The sequence below is a fragment of the Mycteria americana genome, chromosome 2 (assembly GCF_035582795.1).
Source record: "Mycteria americana isolate JAX WOST 10 ecotype Jacksonville Zoo and Gardens chromosome 2, USCA_MyAme_1.0, whole genome shotgun sequence".
Classification (NCBI taxonomy): Eukaryota; Metazoa; Chordata; class Aves; order Ciconiiformes; family Ciconiidae; genus Mycteria; species Mycteria americana.
Genome location: NC_134366.1, coordinates 175,028,732 through 175,048,273, shown reverse-complemented (window position 1 = coordinate 175,048,273; position 19,542 = coordinate 175,028,732). Strand labels below are relative to the sequence as shown.

General features: G+C 54.8%; 1 protein-coding gene across 4 annotated transcripts in view; it reads right to left on the bottom strand.

Annotated features, from left to right (window-relative positions):
- ARHGAP39 (Rho GTPase activating protein 39) overlaps nucleotides 1-19,542 on the bottom strand; it is a 152,031-nt gene continuing 132,489 nt past the window's right edge. For 3 of the 4 annotated variants that reach the window (XM_075495405.1, XM_075495402.1, XM_075495403.1), the window contains 8 exons: nucleotides 17,358-18,765; nucleotides 11,835-12,396; nucleotides 8,827-8,919; nucleotides 5,491-5,564; nucleotides 1,283-1,482; nucleotides 698-789; nucleotides 439-608; nucleotides 1-233 (listed from right to left, as the gene is read on the bottom strand). In XM_075495405.1, the coding sequence (XP_075351520.1) occupies nucleotides 39-233; nucleotides 439-608; nucleotides 698-789; nucleotides 1,283-1,482; nucleotides 5,491-5,564; nucleotides 8,827-8,919; nucleotides 11,835-12,396; nucleotides 17,358-18,765 (2,794 nt within the window). In that variant the 3' untranslated portion in view covers nucleotides 1-38. The remainder of the gene's footprint in view (nucleotides 234-438; nucleotides 609-697; nucleotides 790-1,282; nucleotides 1,483-5,490; nucleotides 5,565-8,826; nucleotides 8,920-11,834; nucleotides 12,397-17,357; nucleotides 18,766-19,542) is intronic. The other variant, XM_075495404.1, reaches the window with a different exon arrangement.

Genomic DNA, 19,542 nt, shown 5'->3' with positions numbered 1-19,542 from the left:
GGAGGGGGCTCATGGGGGGGACGACTCGGTGGCGGCTGCTATAGGACGCCCTCCATGAAGCTGGTGTCGAGGTGCTGGATGAGCACCCGGATGAAGGACATCTCCTTGCGGGTGTTCTCGAAGATGATCCGCGGGTCGTCCGACTGGCAGCGCAGGCAGTTGGGGGCCATCACCATGGCCAGGTTATTGACGTCCATCTTGGTGACGGCCACGTTGGCCGGCTGCACGAACACCTGGGGTGGGAGGAGGAAGGCGGCAGTGATGGGGTGTTGGGAGACAGGTGGAGGAACCGTGTGGACCTCCTGGTTCTTGGATGAGATGGGGGGGTCATCACGTGGGTAACCCCACAGCAACTTGGGGAACCCAAAGCCACCTCAAGAGAGGCAACCGGGCTGGCAGGTAGCCCCGGGGGGGGACACAGGGGGGCTCCGGCCGTACCTGTAGGAAGCGGATGAGGTAGCACAGCACCATTTTGTTGATCCTGGGCAGAGAGTGGACGACGGCGATGGCCGCCTCGGGGTTCTCGTAGTGGGTGATGCACTGCTCGTAAAACTCGTGGGGGATCAGCGGCTCCTCCAGCTCCCGGTACCAGAGCTTCAGCAGGGAGGCTGTGGGGAGGCGGAGAAGATGGGGAGATGTGAGACCTGGTGGGTAGAGGGCCCGATTCTGCACCCCACACAGTGCCCTGGGGTCCTACCGGGAACGTGAGGGTCCTCCAAGCCGGTGGGGATCTTCCACTGGTCCACCTGCAGCTTGAGCGCGTTGACCTCGTCGATGTCACCGGGGACTCTGCAGGGGGAAGAGACGTCGGTCCCCAAGCAAGAGATGGGGACCCACCTGCCTAACGCCCCCGCCCCAGGCTTCGAGGGTCCTCCTGGGTGCATGCGGGGCTCAAGGAGAGCCAAGAGGGACATCAGCTGGGGATGGAGCCATTTTGGGGCCTGGTTGCTGCCCCACAGGGACGTGGCATCCTGCTGCGATGTGGGGCTGGAGGCTGCGTGCAGACCCCAAGACCCCGACATGACTCTGGTGGGCACCGCAGAACGGGCGTGACTCTGTTGTGGAGAAATCCCCACGGCCTTGGAGCAAGGAGAAGTTGGGGGGCTGCTCACTGCCCCACAGGAGAAGAAAGGCACCCATGGGGACATGGGGAGGGGGGCAGCTGCCCCATAATGAGGTGAAGCTTCCATAATGGGGAAGCCATTTCCCATGGCTTCCCCCATGAGAAGGTCCGGGCTGCCACCATCCTGGGGGTCTCCCCTGCAGCCGTAGGTGGCTTTACCTGAAGATGCCCTCGGTCTGGTCCCCGTTGAGTGCCAGGACCTCCTCGGAGAGGCGGGTCTGCACCCAGGGCAGCTGCCGGTCGGGGTACCGCTCCTTCTGCATGTTGATGATGTCCTGCAGGGAGCTGCCAAACATGGAAGGGTTGAAGACGGCGTTCTTGGCGTGGCGGATCTCCTCGATGTTTGGTTTCTTCAGGCCCTGTGAGAGACAAGAGAGGCCACGGGCGCCATCAGGAGCTGCGGCCGGCGTCCCTGCCCCCGGCACGGGCATGCCGGGTCCTGCTCAACGCCAGCACCCCATGGCCGAGCTCCAAGGCTGGTTGCGATGCGTCCGGAGCCCATCGTGTGGGAGACAGGCAGGGACGCGGACAGCGGATGGAGCCACGGATGAACTCCAGCCGACTTGGCCAAGGTCTCCAGCGGCACCGCGTGCCAGAAGCTCAGTGCCGAAATGCGGCCGGTGGGCAGGTGCCTCCACCCACCATCTTGATTCCAAAGCAAATCCAGCCCTGGGGACTCTCCCCACGGTGCTTGGTAGGACCCCCACGCTCTGCCGCGGGCCCACGGCCACGCCGGAGCACCTACACCAACGAGCCGCGTAGGGATGAGGACGAGCCACGGCTCTGGGATGCTTCCGGAAAGCAGAGCACCGGCACCGTGGTTGGTTTATCCATGCCTGCTTGAAGCGGAGACACCGGCACCGACACCGGATCCTGCGCGGTGCGGGGCGAGGGGAAGCCCGGCCTCCCTCTCCAGCTGGGCTGGTGGTTCGGTCACAGGAGGGCACGGGTGTCCTTCCTGACGTGCAGGAGATGTGCGCGGCCGTGGTGGGATGCAGAAGGGGTGGACGTGTGCGTGCTGGGATGCAGATGGATGCAGTGGACGTGTGCGTGGTGGGATGAAGGGATGGATGCAGCCAACGTGTGCATGGTGGGATGCAGGAGATGGATGGAGTGGATGTGTGTGTGCACGGTGGGATGCAGAAGAAGAGATGGACACAGTGGATGTGTGTGTGGTGGGATGAAGGGATGGATGCAGCCAATGTGTGCATGGTGGGATGCAGAAGAGGAGATGGACATGTGCGTGGTGGGATGGAGGAGACGGATGCAATGGACGTGTGCATGGTGGGATACAGAAGAGGAGATGGACACAGTGGACGTGTGCGTGGTGGGATGGAGAAGAGTTGGATGCAGTGGACGTGTGCATGGTGGGATGCAGGAGATGGATGCAATGGACGTGTGTGTGGTGGGATGGAGAAGAGATGGACGCAGTGGATGTGTGCCTGGTGGGATGCAGAAGAAGAGATGGGCATGTGCATGGTGGGATGTAGGAGATGGATGCAATGGATGTGTGCATGGTGGGATTGGGAAGAGATGGACACAGTGGACGTGTGCATGGTGGGATGAAGAAGAAGAGATGGACATGTGTATGGTGGGATGGAGGAGATGGATGCAATGGATGTGTGCATGGTGGGATGCAGAAGAGGAGATGGACACAATGGACGTGTCCGTGGTGGGATGCAGAAGAGAAGATGGACACAATGGACGTGTCCATGGTGGGATGCAGAGAACAGGAGATGGACACAATGGACGTGTCCATGGTGGGATGCAGAAGAGAAGATGGACACAATGGACGTGTCCGTGGTGGGATGCAGAGAAGAAAAGATGGACACAATGGACGTGTCCATGGTGGGATGCAGAGAAGAGGAGATGGACACAATGGACGTGTCTGTGGTGGGATGCAGAGAAGAGGAGATGGACACAATGGACGTGTCCATGGTGGGATGCAGAGAAGAGGAGATGGACACAATGGACGTGTCCATGGTGGGATGCAGAAGAGAAGATGGACACAATGGACGTGTCCGTGGTGGGATGCAGAGAAGAAAAGATGGACACAATGGACGTGTCCATGGTGGGATGCAGAGAAGAAAAGATGGACACAATGGACGTGTCCATGGTGGGATGCAGAGAAGAAAAGATGGACACAATGGACGTGTCCGTGGTGGGATGCAGAGAAGAGGAGATGGACACAATGGACGTGTCCATGGTGGGATGCAGAGAAGAGGAGATGGACACAATGGACGTGTCCATGGTGGGATGCAGAAGAGAAGATGGACACAATGGACGTGTCCGTGGTGGGATGCAGAGAAGAGGAGATGGACACAATGGACGTGTCCATGGTGGGATGCAGAAGAGAAGATGGACACAATGGACGTGTCCGTGGTGGGATGCAGAGAAGAGGAGATGGACACAATGGACGTGTCCATGGTGGGATGCAGAGAAGAGGAGATGGACACAATGGACGTGTCCATGGTGGGATGCAGAGAAGAGGAGATGGACACAATGGACGTGTCCATGGTGAGATGCAGAAGAGAAGATGGACACAATGGACGTGTCCGTGGTGGGATGCAGAGAAGAGGGGATGGACACAATGGACGTGTCCGTGGTGAGATGCAGAAGAGAAGATGGACACAATGGACGTGTCCGTGGTGGGATGCAGAGAAGAGGAGATGGACACAATGGACGTGTCCGTGGTGGGATGCAGAAGAGAAGATGGACACAATGGACGTGTCCATGGTGGGATGCAGAGAAGAGGAGATGGACACAATGGACGTGTCCATGGTGGGATGCAGAAGAGAAGATGGACACAATGGACGTGTCCATGGTGGGATGCAGAGAAGAGGAGATGGACACAATGGACGTGTCCATGGTGGGATGCAGAGAAGAGGAGATGGACACAATGGTCGTGTCCGTGGTGGGATGCAGAGAAGAGGAGATGGACACAATGGACGTGTCCATGGTGGGATGCAGAGAAGAGGAGATGGACACAATGGACGTGTCCATGGTGGGATGCAGAGAAGAGGAGATGGACACAATGGACGTGTCCGTGGTGGGATGCAGAGAAGAGGAGATGGACACAATGGACGTGTCCATGGTGGGATGCAGAGAAGAGGAGATCGACACAATGGACGTGTCCGTGGTGGGATGCAGAAGAGAAGATGGACACAATGGACGTGTCCGTGGTGGGATGCAGAGAAGAGGAGATGGACACAATGGACGTGTCCATGGTGGGATGCAGAGAAGAGGAGATGGACACAATGGACGTGTCCGTGGTGGGATGCAGAGAAGAGGAGATGGACACAATGGACGTGTCCGTGGTGGGATGCAGAAGAGAAGATGGACACAATGGACGTGTCCATGGTGGGATGCAGAGAAGAGGAGATGGACACAATGGACGTGTCCATGGTGGGATGCAGAGAAGAGGAGATGGACACAATGGACGTGTCTGTGGTGGGATGCAGAGAAGAGGAGATGGACACAATGGACGTGTCCGTGGTGGGATGCAGAGAAGAGGACATGGACGCAGCTCCCCGTCAGCTGGATCCAGCCCAGCATCTCCCATCCAGACAGAGCCGAGACAGAAGGAGCCGCCCCGGCCGCCCCTCGAGCCGCTGGCGGGGTCTGGGTCCTCGATCGCTCCTGTCCTTGCCTTCATCAGTGAGCCCCTGGTGAGCCCGGCGAGTGACGCGTCCCATCCCACCGCAGGGCCTTGTCTTGGGAGACGTCGCCGGGAGGAGCCGAGCTGCCGCGGACCGAGGAGAGGTCCCGCCACAAAACGAGGCGGGGGAAACTGAGGCAGCTGTGGCGGTGGTTGGTGGTGGGGCCATGAAAAGCACCCCAGGCTGTAGATTAATCCCTATCCGGGGTGTTTTATTAAAGAAACCGGCCGCCGCCCTGATGGCAGCGATGGCCCCGGGGATGGATCCGGCTCGGCGAGGCGCCGTGGTGATGGAGAGCCGGGAGGAGCCGGGGGCCGGCAGGGCAGGACCCCCTGAAAGCCGGGGAGACGGGAGCTGCTGGAGCATCCTTTTCAATCCTTGCTTCCAAGATCATTTCTTTAATCCCTGTTCGGTCCCTTGGTGATGGGTAGGTTTGGGAAGGACCTGGTGGACTCCAGAAGGTCCCCAGAAGGTCCCCAGAAGGTTCCCAGAAGGTCCTCAGAGAGGATGCAATGATGGCCAAACCACGCTGGAGACACGCGGAGCATCCCCACAAGCTACCACGCCGTTCCCAGCGCTCTCCAGCTTCATCCCTCCTCCTCCTCCTCCTCCAGACCCCATCCCCAAACCCCAGCAGCCCCCTTGGTGGTCCCGGCCGGGGGTGACTTCCCACCGCTGCCCTCCCCATGCCCAACGGTTGGACGATACCTTCTTGGCTCCCGTCAGAGCTGCCTTCTGCAGCTTGTTGTAGCAGTACTTGGCGTAAGTGCTTATTGCCACCCCTGCAAGAGAGAACAGAGCCGGGGGGGGGTGTCAGCTCTGGGTGGTGGGGGGAGTCATGGGGGGGGTCTGTCCCCTGCCAGGTGGGGTGAAGCTCATCCCGGCTCTAGGAGGGTGCCAGGGTCCCCCCCGGCATGCCGGGGCAGCGCCGGTGCTGCTCCATCACCGCTCCTGGGGGGCGGTTTAAGGAGGACGAGGTGTCCCCCCACCTCGCCCGCCCTGGACAGCAGTCACCCCACCTCGCAGGAGGTGTCCCCATAACTCAACCCGCTCCCCAAGAGCCTCAGACCTTGGAGAAGCCACGTCCTTGTACCCACCGAACGTGGAGCCTTGGAGCCCCCTTGGCTCCATCCTCCGGCTCTCGGGGCTGATTTTTCACCCCGCAGCCATCGCTTCCACCGTCACCCCCCCCTACGCCATCCGTCCTCTCCTCCTGATGCCACCACTTCCACCCTCGTCCCTCTCCGCACCATCCATCCTCTCCTCCTGATGTGCTTCAACAAGGAGATGGCACCCTCAACCCTTGGAGCATCCCCCAGCTGCCGACGGGCTCATCCCGAGGGAGATGCTTCAGCATCCCATAGCCAAGAACCCCGGCGGTACCTTCTGGACCACCCCGGAAGATGCTGGCACCCCCATAAATTCTTCCAAGAGCCTAAAAATAGGCAAATTGAACAACAACAACAACAAAATCCGTCCTCTGGGACCTTCTCTCCTTTGGTAGCTTTGAAACCGCGGCACCAGCACCGGTCCTGCCATCGGCGCGGCTTTTGCGCCGCCGGAGCTGCGCATCCCGAACCCATCGTGCCGGTGAGAATGGTCCAGGAGCTAAAAATGTGCTTTTTCTTGTTAATATTGGTGCAAAAGAGGGGGAAAAAAGGGTTCCTGGAGAAAAGCCGGTGGCCGCTCACCGTCCCAACCCTCCGATGGGCGCTTTTTGGTTAAAACCAAATTTGGGGAATTGGGATCATCTACGTTTTCCCTCCATCCGTGATGCCGTTGTCTTCAAAGGGTTTCTCTGATGGTTTTTTGGTGGCATAAATGCTCTGGGGGGGCTGATGGATGCATGGGGGGGTCTGAAGCCACCCCAAAGGAGGGGACTTGGGGGATGTCCAGGACCGGGTGACCTCAAATCGTGTGTCCTTTCATAGAATCATCGAATGGTTTGGGTGGGAAGGGACCTTTGAAGGTCATCTAGTCCGACCCCCCTGCCATGGGCAGGGACGTCTTCAACTCGAGCAGGTTGCTTCTTTGGATGCAGCCCAGGAGACGCTTGGCTTCCTGGGCTGCGAGCGCACATTGCCGGCTCGTGTCCCATTTGTCACCCACCAGTGTCCCCGAGCCCTTCTCCACTCTCCATCCCTTCATCCCCCAGCCTGTGTGGATACCGGGGGTTGCCCCCACCCAGGTGCAGGACCTTGCCCTTGGCCTGGTTGAACCTCAGGAGGTTCACATGGGCCCCACTTCTCCAGCTTGTCCCAGGTGCCTCAGGTGGGTCAACCCCACCACTCAGCTTGGTGTCATCTCCAAACTTGCTGAGCTCCCACCATCTACGTCGTTGATGAAGATATTAATCAACGACCTTAATTCATGGATGCCGTTACAGCCGTTGCTTGGGGTGCCTCCGCCCCCCCAGCCCCAGGTCCCAGCCCCACCACCGCTGGGGCTCCAGGTTGAGGTCCCTCATCTCGTGCCGGGAACCTCTTGGTTTCATCCGGCATGCGGAGCCTTCACCGGCATCCTGCTCCGGTCGGCGAGCTCCCGGCAAACCCCCCCAAAACCCAGAGGGACGCCGGGAAAAGGGGCTCATCCCCCCTCCCTGCCGCCCCACCGGTGACGGCCGCGGCACCAAGGGTGCTCGTGCCCACCCCGGGGTCATCCGTCCAACACCGAGAAAACCCGTCAGCACCTTCCAAGTGGCTCCGCTGAATTAAATTCCTGCCTTCCCCCTCCTGCTCGTTACTGGGAAATGTATATATTTATCTATAATCTCTCTCTCTATTATATATTTATAGATAACATTATATATAACATTATATCTTTATCTGTAACGTAATCCTATATATTTATGCATTATTTGTATGATGTATATAATATTATATAATATTTATATACTATATTATGTATAACTATATATAATGTTATATATATTTATCTATAACATATACAATCTATGTTTATTATATTTACTTATTATACATTATATTGATGTTGTTCATATTAATATTAAAGATTATATCATATATTTAATGTATAACTTTATATATTGCTATATATTAAATATTAAATATTATATGTTAAATAGGTATTATATTTTTATCTGTAAGGTTATATATAATATTATAGATTAAATATGTATTATATCTTTATCTGTAGGGTTATATATAATATTATAGGTTAAATATTATATATTTGTATGTCAGGTTATATATAATATTACAGATTAAATATTATATCTTTATCTGTAAGGTTATATATAATATTATAGATTAAATATGTATTATATCTTTGTAAGGTTATATATACTATTATAGGTTAAATATTATATATTTGTATGTCAGGTTATATATATATTATAGATTAAATATTATATCTTTATATGTAAGGTTATATATAATATTCTAGATTAAAGGTATATATTTATCTGTAACATGACCTAATATTATATATTAAATATATGGTATATATTTATCTGTAACATCGTATATAATATTCTAGATTAAAGATATATATATATCTGTAACATCATATATAATGTTAGAGATTAAAGAGATATATTTATCTGTAACATCGCATATAATATTCTAGATTAACGATATATATATATCTGTAACATCAGATGTAATATTGGAGATTGAAGAGATATATTTGTCTGTAACTTCGCATATAACATTCCAGATTAAGGATACGGTATGTATTTATCCGTAAGAGGATCTCTAGCGTGGACAAGCGTGACACGGGCTATAGGGTACAGCGCTCTCCCCTTTCTCCAGTCCGCACGGAGTTACTGTCTGCTCCGTCTCCCTCCGGGCGCGTCGGCGCCCGACCGCGTCCACCTGGTTTCGCCGTCCTCGCCCTCGCCCCCGCCGCCCCGCGCCCCCGCCCCGCGAGCGCGGCCCCTCCGAGCAGCCCGGCCGAGGGCCGGGGGGCGGGGGGTGACAGGCTGAGGAGGAGGAGGAGGAGGAGGAAGAGGAGGAGGAGGAGGAGGGTGGCGACTCGGGCGGAGAGAAAGAAGCCCCAAGCGAGCGGTGACACGGCCCCTACCATCGTGCTCTTCGATATAGGGCTTGGGTTTCTTTCTCAATTTGGACTTCTTCTTATTGGTCCTTTCCAGGATTTCTTTAATGTGCTGGGTCACTGGGAAACAAACAAAGCGATGAAGACAAGGGGATGGAAGGGCCGGGAAACCGAGACCGAGACTAGGAATGAGACGGAAAACAAAAAGAGACGAGGAAAGGAGAGCGGGGAAGAACAGGGAAGAGGAAATGAGAAGTAACGGGAGCGGAAATCAAAAAAAGAAAAGAAAAAGGAAAAATAGACATGGAGATGAAACAGGGAAAGAATACGAAGAAGGAAATGAAAAGTAAGGGAAAGGAAAATTAAAAAATGAAAAGAAAAAGAAAAATAGAAATGGAAATGAATCTGGGAAATAAGACGAAAGAAATAAAAAGTAATGGAAAGGAAAATAAAGAAAAGAAAAGAAAAATAGAAATGGAAGAGAAATGGAAAGAATACGAAAAAGGAAATAATAAAAAAAAGTAATGGCAAGGAAAATAAAAAAAAGAAAAGAAAAAGAAAAATAGAAATGGAAGAGAAACTGGGAAAGAATACGAAAAAGGAAATAAAAAGAAATGGAAATGAAAATAGAAAAAAGAAAAGAAAAATAGACATGGAAACGAAACTGGGAAATAATATGAAAAAGGAAATAAAAAGTAATGGAAATGAAAATTAAAAAAGAAAAGAAAAAGAAAAAGACATGGAAACGAAACTGGGAAAGAATACAAAGAAGGAAATAAAAGGGAAAAGTAAGGGAAAGGAAAAGAAAAAAAAGAAAAGAAAAAGAAAAATAGACATGGAAAAGAAACTGGGAAAGAATACAAAAAAGAAAATAAAAAGATAAAGTGATGGAAATGAAAATTAAAAAAAAGAAAAGAAAAAGAAAAATAGAAATGGAAAAAAACCTGGGAAAGAATATGAAAAAGGAAATGAAAAGTAATGGAAATAAAAATTAAAAAAGCAAAATAGACATGGAAACGGAACTGGGAAAGAATATGAAGAAGGAAATGAAAAGTAGTGGAAATAGAAATAAAATGGAAAAAAAAAGTAAAAATAGAAATGAAACGGAAAAATAATTAAAAAAGAAAATAAAAAGAAAAAGTAATGAAAATAAAAAAAGAAAAAATAGAAATGAAAATGAAACTGGGAAATAAAAAAATAGAAATGGAAAAAAGGACAGAAATGAAAATAAAAAAAGAAAAGAAAAAGAAAAAGAGAAATGGAAATGCAACTGGGAAATAATACAAAAATGGAAATAAAAAGTAATGGAAATGAAAATAAAAAAAGAAAAGAAAAAGAAAAATGGAAAGGGAAATGCAACTGGGAAATAATGAAAATAAAGAACATAAAAATAAAAAATAAAATGAAAATGAAAATAAAAAATAAATACAATGAAAATAAAACTGAAAATAAAAATAAAATAAATAAAATGAAAATAAAACTGAAAATAAGAATAAAATAAAAATAAATAAAAATAAAACTGAAAAAAATGAAAATGAAAATAAAAAAATAAAATTACAATGAAAAAAGAAAATAAAGAATAAATGAAAATGAAATAAAACTGAAAATAAAATTAAAAATAAAAACGAAAATAAAAATAAAGAATCAAAACCCATCGGGCGACGGCTGGCGGGGCGGGCGGCAGAGCACGGCTGGAGCAGAGCTGAGCGCAGGCACGCTGCTGAAGGCGGGCGGGGGGACGTCCCTCTCCCGGTGGGGCGCCGGTTTTTGCCGCCGGCACGCCGAATCCAGCATGAGCGCGGCGATGGCGATGAAATGAGCTCGACACCTCTGCTGCGGGCAGGCTGGGGGGGGACGGGCAGCCCCCAGCCCTCCCAGCCCCGGCCGTGCCGCGACGGGGGGTGTTCCCCACCCGGTGGAACCTACCCGTGTGCCGGCCCCGACCCGTCCCGCCGGCACACCGGCACAGGAGCCGGCTGCCCGTCCTGCCCCGCCGCCTTCTGGGATGCTCTCGCACGCGGGGCTTTCTCAACCAGCCTACGGCTTCTCCCGTGGACACCTCGGTTGGGTCCATCTCCTCTTGTCCCCAAGCTGGGCAGATCCACCACGGCTCCACGTGCCGCCCGTGCCCCCCGGACATCCCTGCTTGGTCGCTGGGGAGCTGAAGGGCGCCCGAAAACAACCAGAGCGATTGGAGCTCCATCTCCCAAGGCTGCCTGGCCAACTGTGAAAACCTGGGACCCGCCTTGGGACCCCCACCTCTGCCTCATCCACCACCCGCTGCAAGATGGCACCAACCCATGGGATGTGGGGATACCCAACCCTCCGGCCGTGCCGTGGGTGGCCAGCAGGCAGCATCCCCTCCTGCCAGACTCAGGGCAGGCACCGACAATCCCCGCCAGACCGGATCCCATCACCCATGAGGCAGCACCAGCGGTGAAGGGGCGGGGACGGCCAAGCCCAGGACTGGAGAGGGGCTCCTACAATTCCCACCCGTTTGGGGTCAAATCACCAAAATTTATGTCTCTTCTATCTGTCATGACCAAAAACCACCTCGGGAGCTGCGAATCGAGCTGGCTCCCCTGCCAGCATGGGGGCTTTTTTGATCCAAAGCTACTCGAGAAGCCAGAAGAAGCATCTGGAGATGGGGATGGTGATGGTAAAATCACAGAATCGTAGAATGGTTTGGGTTGGAAGGGACCTCTAAAGGTGTCCTCACGGGCCAGGAGAAGTCCTGGGAACTCTCGCTTACGGCCACCCCCAGCGGAGGTTGATGCCGAGCCTGCAGCAAAGGTGTCAAAGCTCATTTCGTGTTGGGTCTCATGCTGGGTTTCTGTGCGCCGGAGAGGAAAGGCCGGCGGTAAAGGCACCACCGTGCTCGCTGCACCTCCGGGAGGGCTGTTGGATGAGTTCCTCGCCCACCTTTCAGCAAGGAGACTCATGAATGCGCAGGGGAAAGCAACAAAATAATAATAAATAAATGCGTTGCAACATCAGCAGGGGCAAAAGCCACCGGGCAGCGATTTCTCTCTTACCTTTAGTGTCGTTCACCGGATCCATGTGCCTGTAAATATATCCTTCTAGGTAGGAATGAAATTTGGGTGTGGGTGGGAAAAAGGCCAAACAAATGGCCATGAGCTCCCAGCCCCGGGCCAGGCTCTCGTAACGGAAGTTCTCGGTGGTCTGCCGGCATAGCTGGATGTAGAGCTCGTCTCTCAGACCCTGCATGCTCCAGCCTTTGGTGGCGATCTCCAAGGCCACGTTGAGTTGGTCCGTCTTGGCCCGCCGGTCCCCCATGTACATCTGAATCAGTTTAAATATCTCGCACGCCTCTTTCTTGACGTTGCGGTCGTTGGTCATGATCATGGGTTTCTTGATGGACTCGCTGCTCCAGGCCAGCATGTTGGCGATGGACACCTTCCTGCGGAAGAGCCCTTGGGTGTGCTTGTTGAAGTGCTTGGAGGCCCAGTTCTCAATGTCCGTCTCCGAGGAGGGCTTCCGCAGGTTGAAGGTGGGGAAGACACAGCTGGCGCTAGGCATCATGTTCCTGGTCTGTCTGCTGCTCTCAAACTGGGCGCAGGCACCCAGATCCTCCGACTAGGAGACAACAGCCAGACAAGTCCATGTTACTAACAGCATGGCCACACCACCAAACCAACCAACCAACCAACCAATCAACCAACCAACCAATCAACCAACCAATCAACAAATCAACCAACTGACCAACAAACCAACCAATCATCAAACCAACCAACCAACCAACCAACCAATCAACAAATCAACTAACCGACCAACAAACCAACCAATCATCAAACCAACCAACCAACCCACCAACTAACCAACCAACCAACCAATCAACAAATCAACCAACTGACCAACAAGCCAACCACTCATCAAACCAACCAACCAGCCAACCAACCAACCAACCAACCAATCAACAAATCAACCAATCATCAAACCAACCAACCAACCAACCAACCATTGTAGCATCAAGAGGTCGCCCCACACTTGTGCCAAAAGCTATGTCCTCTCCAAGGAGCTGCTCCTCAATCCCATCATGGGCAAGTGGAGCCGGGCCGGTGCCAGTGGCCAAAGTGGCTCGTGGCATCGGTCAGCATCAGGAGGGAGGGGACCAGGGGGGATAAGCAAAGCCACCCAAAAGCCGATGTGCTGGACTCCCTTTGCACCCGGCTCCCTGGTCACTCAGGCTTTGCAGTCATGGACAGAAGAAGCTGGTGGCTATTAGTAACGTGGAGGAAGCAAAGGGCGAGTGGCTTGGGGCTCCACCAGTCCTTCGGGCACACCGGGGAGGGGACACACTCACCTGTAACCAGCCCCCAAATAATCCCCTCTCCCCAAAGTCCCGTTCAAGCATGGTTCTCCAGTGGCCACATACCCAGGAGGAGGCTGGTGGCTCCTCCAAGCCACGAGCAACATGGATGTTGTTTCTTTACATCCCACATGCAGAGGGACACAAGCTGCCCAGGATCTAACCTCATCTGCAGAGCATCCAGCCGGGAAGGACCTCTGCAGAGCAAAGGGGACCCCTGCAGACCAGTATCCTTCTACTGCTGGAACCAGCACAGCTTATGGATATCACCCCAGGAGGTGGAGGGACACCCAAACAGCTGATGACCAGCATGGAGAAAGGCAAACAAGGATGGACTGCTCCCTGGTCCTGCAGCCAGCCAATGTGGCTTCATCGTCCGTCAGCTCCCTCTTGTGCAAGTGCAATGCCCTGGCCAGCGTCACTTGGGCTTGGTGGCCCTGGGACATGACCCGTGGGCAGGCAGGAGGCAAGCTCTTCCCTTGGCAGGGAAGGACATGCCACACCATCCAGACATGATGTTGCCATCCCCAGCATGTGCGGGGGAACCGTGTTGGTGGCCCTGAGCAGGGACTGTGCACAAGGTGACCACAGCAGTGCCACGGCATTGGGGCTGGGCTTCAGACGAGGAACAGAAGAAGAAAAGCAGGAGGCAGAACAAAGGTGGAAAGAGCCAGGGCCACATGGACGTGGCAAGTCCAGGAGGGGACAAGGAAGCCACCCAAAGAGCCACAAGAGCTGATGGTAGACGACTGAGCCTCTGCTTCTTCAAACAAGTCAAGTTTCTTGCCTCCTCACTCAACAGCTTGTCCCTTCCCAGCGTTGAGGTCTCTTTCCGTTGACATTGCTCAGCTTCCATTGTCAGTGACAACGGCAGGCACCTGGCCGTGGGGACATGGGAGCTTCACCCCTCGAGGGACCCAGCCCCACCATTCCTATGGAGACCACATCACCTGAAAGGCCCTTCTGTGTCCTCCAACCTGCTGGTCAGCTGAAGGCACGTGGAGCTTTCTGGGTGGAAGAAGATGCAGCATTTGCTCTAAGGCTTCTTGCTCTGCAGCCATCGCTGCCGTGGCTCTTCCAAAAGCCGGTCCACGAGCTAGGCCACCACCATGCTGTTCATCCAGGGCACCCAAGGAGAAGCAAAGGACCACGTCTGCTGGGGACATCAGCATTCTCCAGCCGAGTCCACTCCAGCGGACAGTGCGGTCAAGCTGGGGAGTGACACAGGCAGCAAAACGTGATGGGTCCTCTGCTGCTAGTGCCAATATAAAATTAGCTTCAGCCCTAATTAGCGCGGTCCTAAATGAACTTGGGGGAAGCCTGCGGCTACAACAAGGGGATCAGCAACTGGGCGTCAGTGGCAGCTGGCCGTCACCTGGCAAGGGGTGACCCTCCTTTCGGCTCGGGGATTAGGTGAACGCTCAAACCCAGAAGCAAATTCAAGCGTACTGTGGGGGAAGGAAGTCCTGGTGCCACGTGGCTGGGGCTCGGATGCATCCCAGCGCGGGGCCAATGTGGGGACACACCGTCGGTGACACTGGGCATGTCCCCATCGCTTGTGCCACCTCGTCGCGTCTCCTGTGCGCTTCTCTCCTCTGCCAGGTCTCTGTATCTCCCCGCATGTCATCTCCAGCGTCCTGCAAGGAGCAGGGACATCCCCCACTAGATCAGGTTGCTCAGAGCCCCGTCCAACCTGACCTTGAACACTTCCAGTGATGGGGCATCCACAACTTCTCTGGGCAACCTGGTCCAGTGTCCCGCCACCTTGGCTGCAAATCTGCTCTTCCTAGAACGGGTGTCCCTGAGCTTGAGGACAACATCAGACAGGGTCAACCAGACAGAAACGCCCGGGCAGCGGAGAAGAGTCCCACCACCTCCTGAGCTCCACGCAGAAGGCACAGGATCACTAATGGTGGCAGCTATTCCTCCTGGCTAACGTGAGCATCCAAAGCAGATTTGGAGCTCTCCAGTTTTGGGTTTGAACCTCCTCGTGCAGCAGCGAGTTCCTGGGGACACTCGTGCACGGGAAAGTTTCTTCTGCTGCCTTCGGATGCGATGCCCCACCGATTTCCTTACACATTCCCATGGGCAAAAAAGCATTTTCCAGATTATTTGCTGTTTCCCAGGTCCACGTCCAGGTTCTCTCTCCTCTTTGCTGATGCCAGGCTCCATCTTCCAGGCAGTTTTCCAGGTCGGATTGCTCTCACCAGGGTAACGATCCCTGCACACGGCGTCATCGTCCATTTTTAAAAAGCCATTATAGTCTTTCCTAGCATCCTTACATCAACCCTCGATGCATCCAAAAGCAAATCAAGTGGTCTTCCTCTGGAAACCCTTGTCTTCACCTCCCCACCTCCGCAGCCCATCTCTGGGCTCCTCTGGCTGCAGGGACGTGGGCAGCGTCACTGTCCTTGCCCAGAATGGGGCACTACAGGTCAGAGGGGCAGATTTTGGGTGTTGGATGCTGGAGGGGAAAGGACATGAGAGCTGAAAGCCAGAAGCCAGGAGCTGCTGATGGGAAACATCTGATGGGCTGGAAGATGGGCACAAGGGATGCACCAGCTCCAGCAGGTCCAGGTCAGAGCCCATGGGGGGCTATCAGCAGCAGGAGGGCTACACCGTCACAAGAATGGTCTATGGCAGCCCCAGGAGCTCCTCTGGGATGGGAGCCTGGGGCAAGAGGGGTCTCCAGGACCGGGGCAGCTCAGTCCCAGGGAGGGAACAGGCAGCTCAGAGCCCTGGGAAGCAGATCCTGGAAAGCTGGTATGCTTGTGGCTGTTTCATCCGAAGGTTTTGAGGGACCAGCTTGCTAAGGAGCAACTTCTTTGAGGGACCAGCTTGCTAAGGAGCGACTTTGAGGGACCAATTTGCTAAGGACCAACTTCTTTGAGGGAGCAGCTTACTAAGGACCAACTTTGAGGGACCAGCTTGCCAAGGACCAACTTCTCTGAGGGACCAACTTGCTAAGGAGCAACTTCTTTGAGGGAGCAGCTTACTAAGGACCAGCTTTGAGGGACCAACTTGCTAAGGACCAGCTTCTAGGACAAAGCAAATCTGGCAGCCAGGTTGGCAGCGCTATCTATCCCAATGTGCCAGGGAGGAGACCAAGGCAGGACCTGCATGGGGTGCTGCCTGCGATCAGACGGGACAGCCTGCACCGGAGGGACGAAGCTCCTCAACTTACTTTCAGTCCTCCCTGGGAAAAACTCCTGGAAATTGCCTCGGAGTTACTGGTGGGTCTGGTGACGGGTTCAGCCACCACTTGGATGGCTGGAGCTGGGGTGGTGGGTCCGGTGATGGGTTTAGCCACCGCTTGGATGGCTGGAGCTGGGGTGGTGGGTCAAGACCCCAACTCCAACATGGCGCTGCCCGTTCTTCTCACCGTGAAAGCCAAGGGCCAGCGGTGCTGCTCCAGCACCTCGAACTGCGACGGCTGGGAACGATCTGGTGAGCAGACCCTCATTTCTGGCAGAGGAACCCTTTGAAAACGGAAGCAGGTGGAGAGAGCAGAGAGGGGCTGATCTTCTCGATGCCGTTTACACACCCTGGCCATCTCCCCTCGCTCTGCAGAAGGGACCTCCCTGCTCAAGTGCATTCTCCATCCGGATGGGGTCCAGAGATAGCATTTTGGGTGTCCGCAGAATCCAACGCTCTTGGAGGATGCTACGAAGCCCGGGCTGAGCCAATGTGGGATTGCTAAGGGAAATCTCCTGCACCGCCGCTGTCCAACGGTGCCGTGACGTGAAACGCAGGGAAATGAGTTACTGCAAAGCACTCGAGCCCCGTGCGTGTGCCGGGAGCACCGAGCACAGCTGGGGACGGGCACTTGGGGCTCCCCTGGGAGCCGGGTGGGTGCTCGGGGTTCAGGAGCTGGCTCTCCCCGAGCAGCAGCCAGACCGAGGGAGGAGAAGCAGCGCCTGCAGCTGCGGCACAGGGCTGAAGCTGCCACGGTGCAGAGGTGCCTGTGCCAGCGCTTGGTGGCTATGAAGGTGTGGGATCGTCTGAGGACCATCCCGCTGGATCTGCAGCGGAGGCAGGGATTTAAACCAGCTTTACAAGAAGAAGGAGCTTTAACTGGGAGGGTGGCAGGGACGCCACGCTGCCACGTGGTGTGGTCTGCCCAACCTGGTGCGGCACCCGAGGAGGTGCCACACGGTGGGCGAGGGTTTGGCGGTGCGGGGCATGCAGTGAAGCCCCCCAACGCTGAGGACATCCCCGAGGACATTACCTGAGATGGATGCAAGTAGGGCTCGGGGGAGGCCAGGTTGGTCTGCACGGAGACGCTCTTCTCCAGCAGGATCTGGGGGAAGCCCAGCTTCTCGAAGGTGTTCCTCTTCCAGTGCTTGTTCTCCTGCTGCGCCAACGCCTCGTCCTCGCTGAAGGCTCGCACCACCGGACCCGGCATGGGTAAAGGGAGGGCACCGTCGCTCTCGTAGCCCGAACCGTCCTTTTGGGAATCCCAGCTGCTCCGTTGTTTCATGTGGTAGTGGGCTTGCTGGGCTTCCCAAGCCAGGCGTGCCTGTGCCAGGAAGGGCTCGGGGAAGCCCCGCGCCGCCTCCGCCTCTGCCGCCTTGCTCTCTGTACGGTTCATCGGTGACCTGTTGGGTCCCGGGGTGGCTCGTTCCTCACCCAGCATCTGCTCGCCCAACACCTCCCGGTCCCCTGAGCCATCCGTGGAGGAGGCGTTGGGGTCATGGGATAGGGAAGGCTTTCGGCTTTTCCTCTTTCTGGTGGAGGGCGAGTAGCCGGTGGAGGACAAGGTGTCCTGCTGGCTGGACCACGACATGGAGTCCTCGCCCTGGGCCACCTGGCCACCCGTTGGGCCAGGGCAGAAGTCGGGTCCCTCCATGCTGCTGTAGTCACCTGATTTGATGTCCAGGCGTTGGTCCCGGACCAGGCAGGGGCTATGCTGCAGCGAGTAGGAGCCACCGATGGGGTTGGGGGAATATTTGTGCCTCAACCCCGTCTTCATCTTGGGGCTGGAGCCCGACTGCTCGACGTAGACCAGTTGCCTGACATACTCCTTGCCGGCGGGGCTGTACTCCAGGCTCATGAACCGGTCGGGACACTTCTGTTTGGTGAGCACCAACTGCTGGTAGGGCGAGTTGGAGCCTTGCTTGGGCGACTGCAGGAAGGGGTGAGGTTTACGGATGGGCGATTTCTGCGGCGAGCCGGCTTTGTAGCTCCCGCTGGCTTCGTACTGCATGTCCACGGGGGGTTCGTCATAGATGGGAGCCTGGTACTCCATGGGGGGTTCCTCGTAGAGGGGGGGCTCGTAGGCGTAGCGGGGCGAGGAGGGTTGCGATTCGCTGGAGTGCTTGCGGTGCTGGGCTTGGAGCGGGGAGCAGAAGGAGTCACCCCGGCCGAGCAGCGGTGAGCAGCTGCCCACATGCTCAGCCCTCTTCAAGAAGGGCGACTGCTTCCTCTCCGGGAAGAATACAGAGTTGTCGGTGTCGGGGGCGAAGGTCTGTAGGTTGGGCGACTGTTGGCCCCCTGAGGGTCGCCGCGAACGGGTGCCCGGTTGGTTTTCGGGCGCGTAGCCGTTGCCTTGGTGCATGAGGAAGCTGGGCTCGCGGTCGGTCACCTTGATCAGCATCCTCTCCTTGGTGCCGGCGTTCCATCGCAGGGATGACGTCCTGCAGGGAGAAACACAGCGCCGCCATCAGCGAGCGAAGCCCCCCCATGCCCACAGGTGGACAGACGCCCCTGTATTGCTGCCCAGGGACCCCCCAGACCCTCGGCTGCAGCAGAGCCCAAAGGATGGACATGCCCAAGCGCCTCAAGCCTCTCCCATCAGGTGAAGAGCACGTTGGTGATGGAGAGACCAGGGCATTGCCACCATCCCAGATGCAGCGGCACCAGCCTGCAGCCCTCCCCGGCTCCCACAGACCTCAGCAACCCCCAGGGTGCATGAAGGATGCACAGGCTGGAAAGCCAAGCCCCGAAAAGTGATGACACCCCTTGGAGCACATCTCTAGGAGACAGCCCTGAATCAGCCCTCCCTGCTCGTTCCTTGGTACTTCTTGGAGCCAAACGGCGATGGAGGAGCAAGCATGGCCACCCGCTGGGGACAAGCCTTGGGACAGACTGACCTTTGGGTCAGTTTCATGGGTGTTCGGGAACACAGTCCTTGCAGGGAGCGGGGACGGACCCCACCACGGTCCCCACCTGGGACCGGCCCCTTGCTGGGATCTCCCATCCCAGGGCGAGAAGGAGAAGCTGCCTACGCACAGCCCCGTCTCTCCCACCTCTTCTTGCTTTCCATTCCTTGCAGCAACCAGGATTAGCCCATCTCACCCCCTCCATCCACCCCCCTGCCCAGGATTAACACCCTCCTCCGGTTCCCAGTTGGAGCTGCGTTATGCTCAAACCAGGAAAAAAATAATAATCCCAAGCATCGTTTGGAAGGAAAA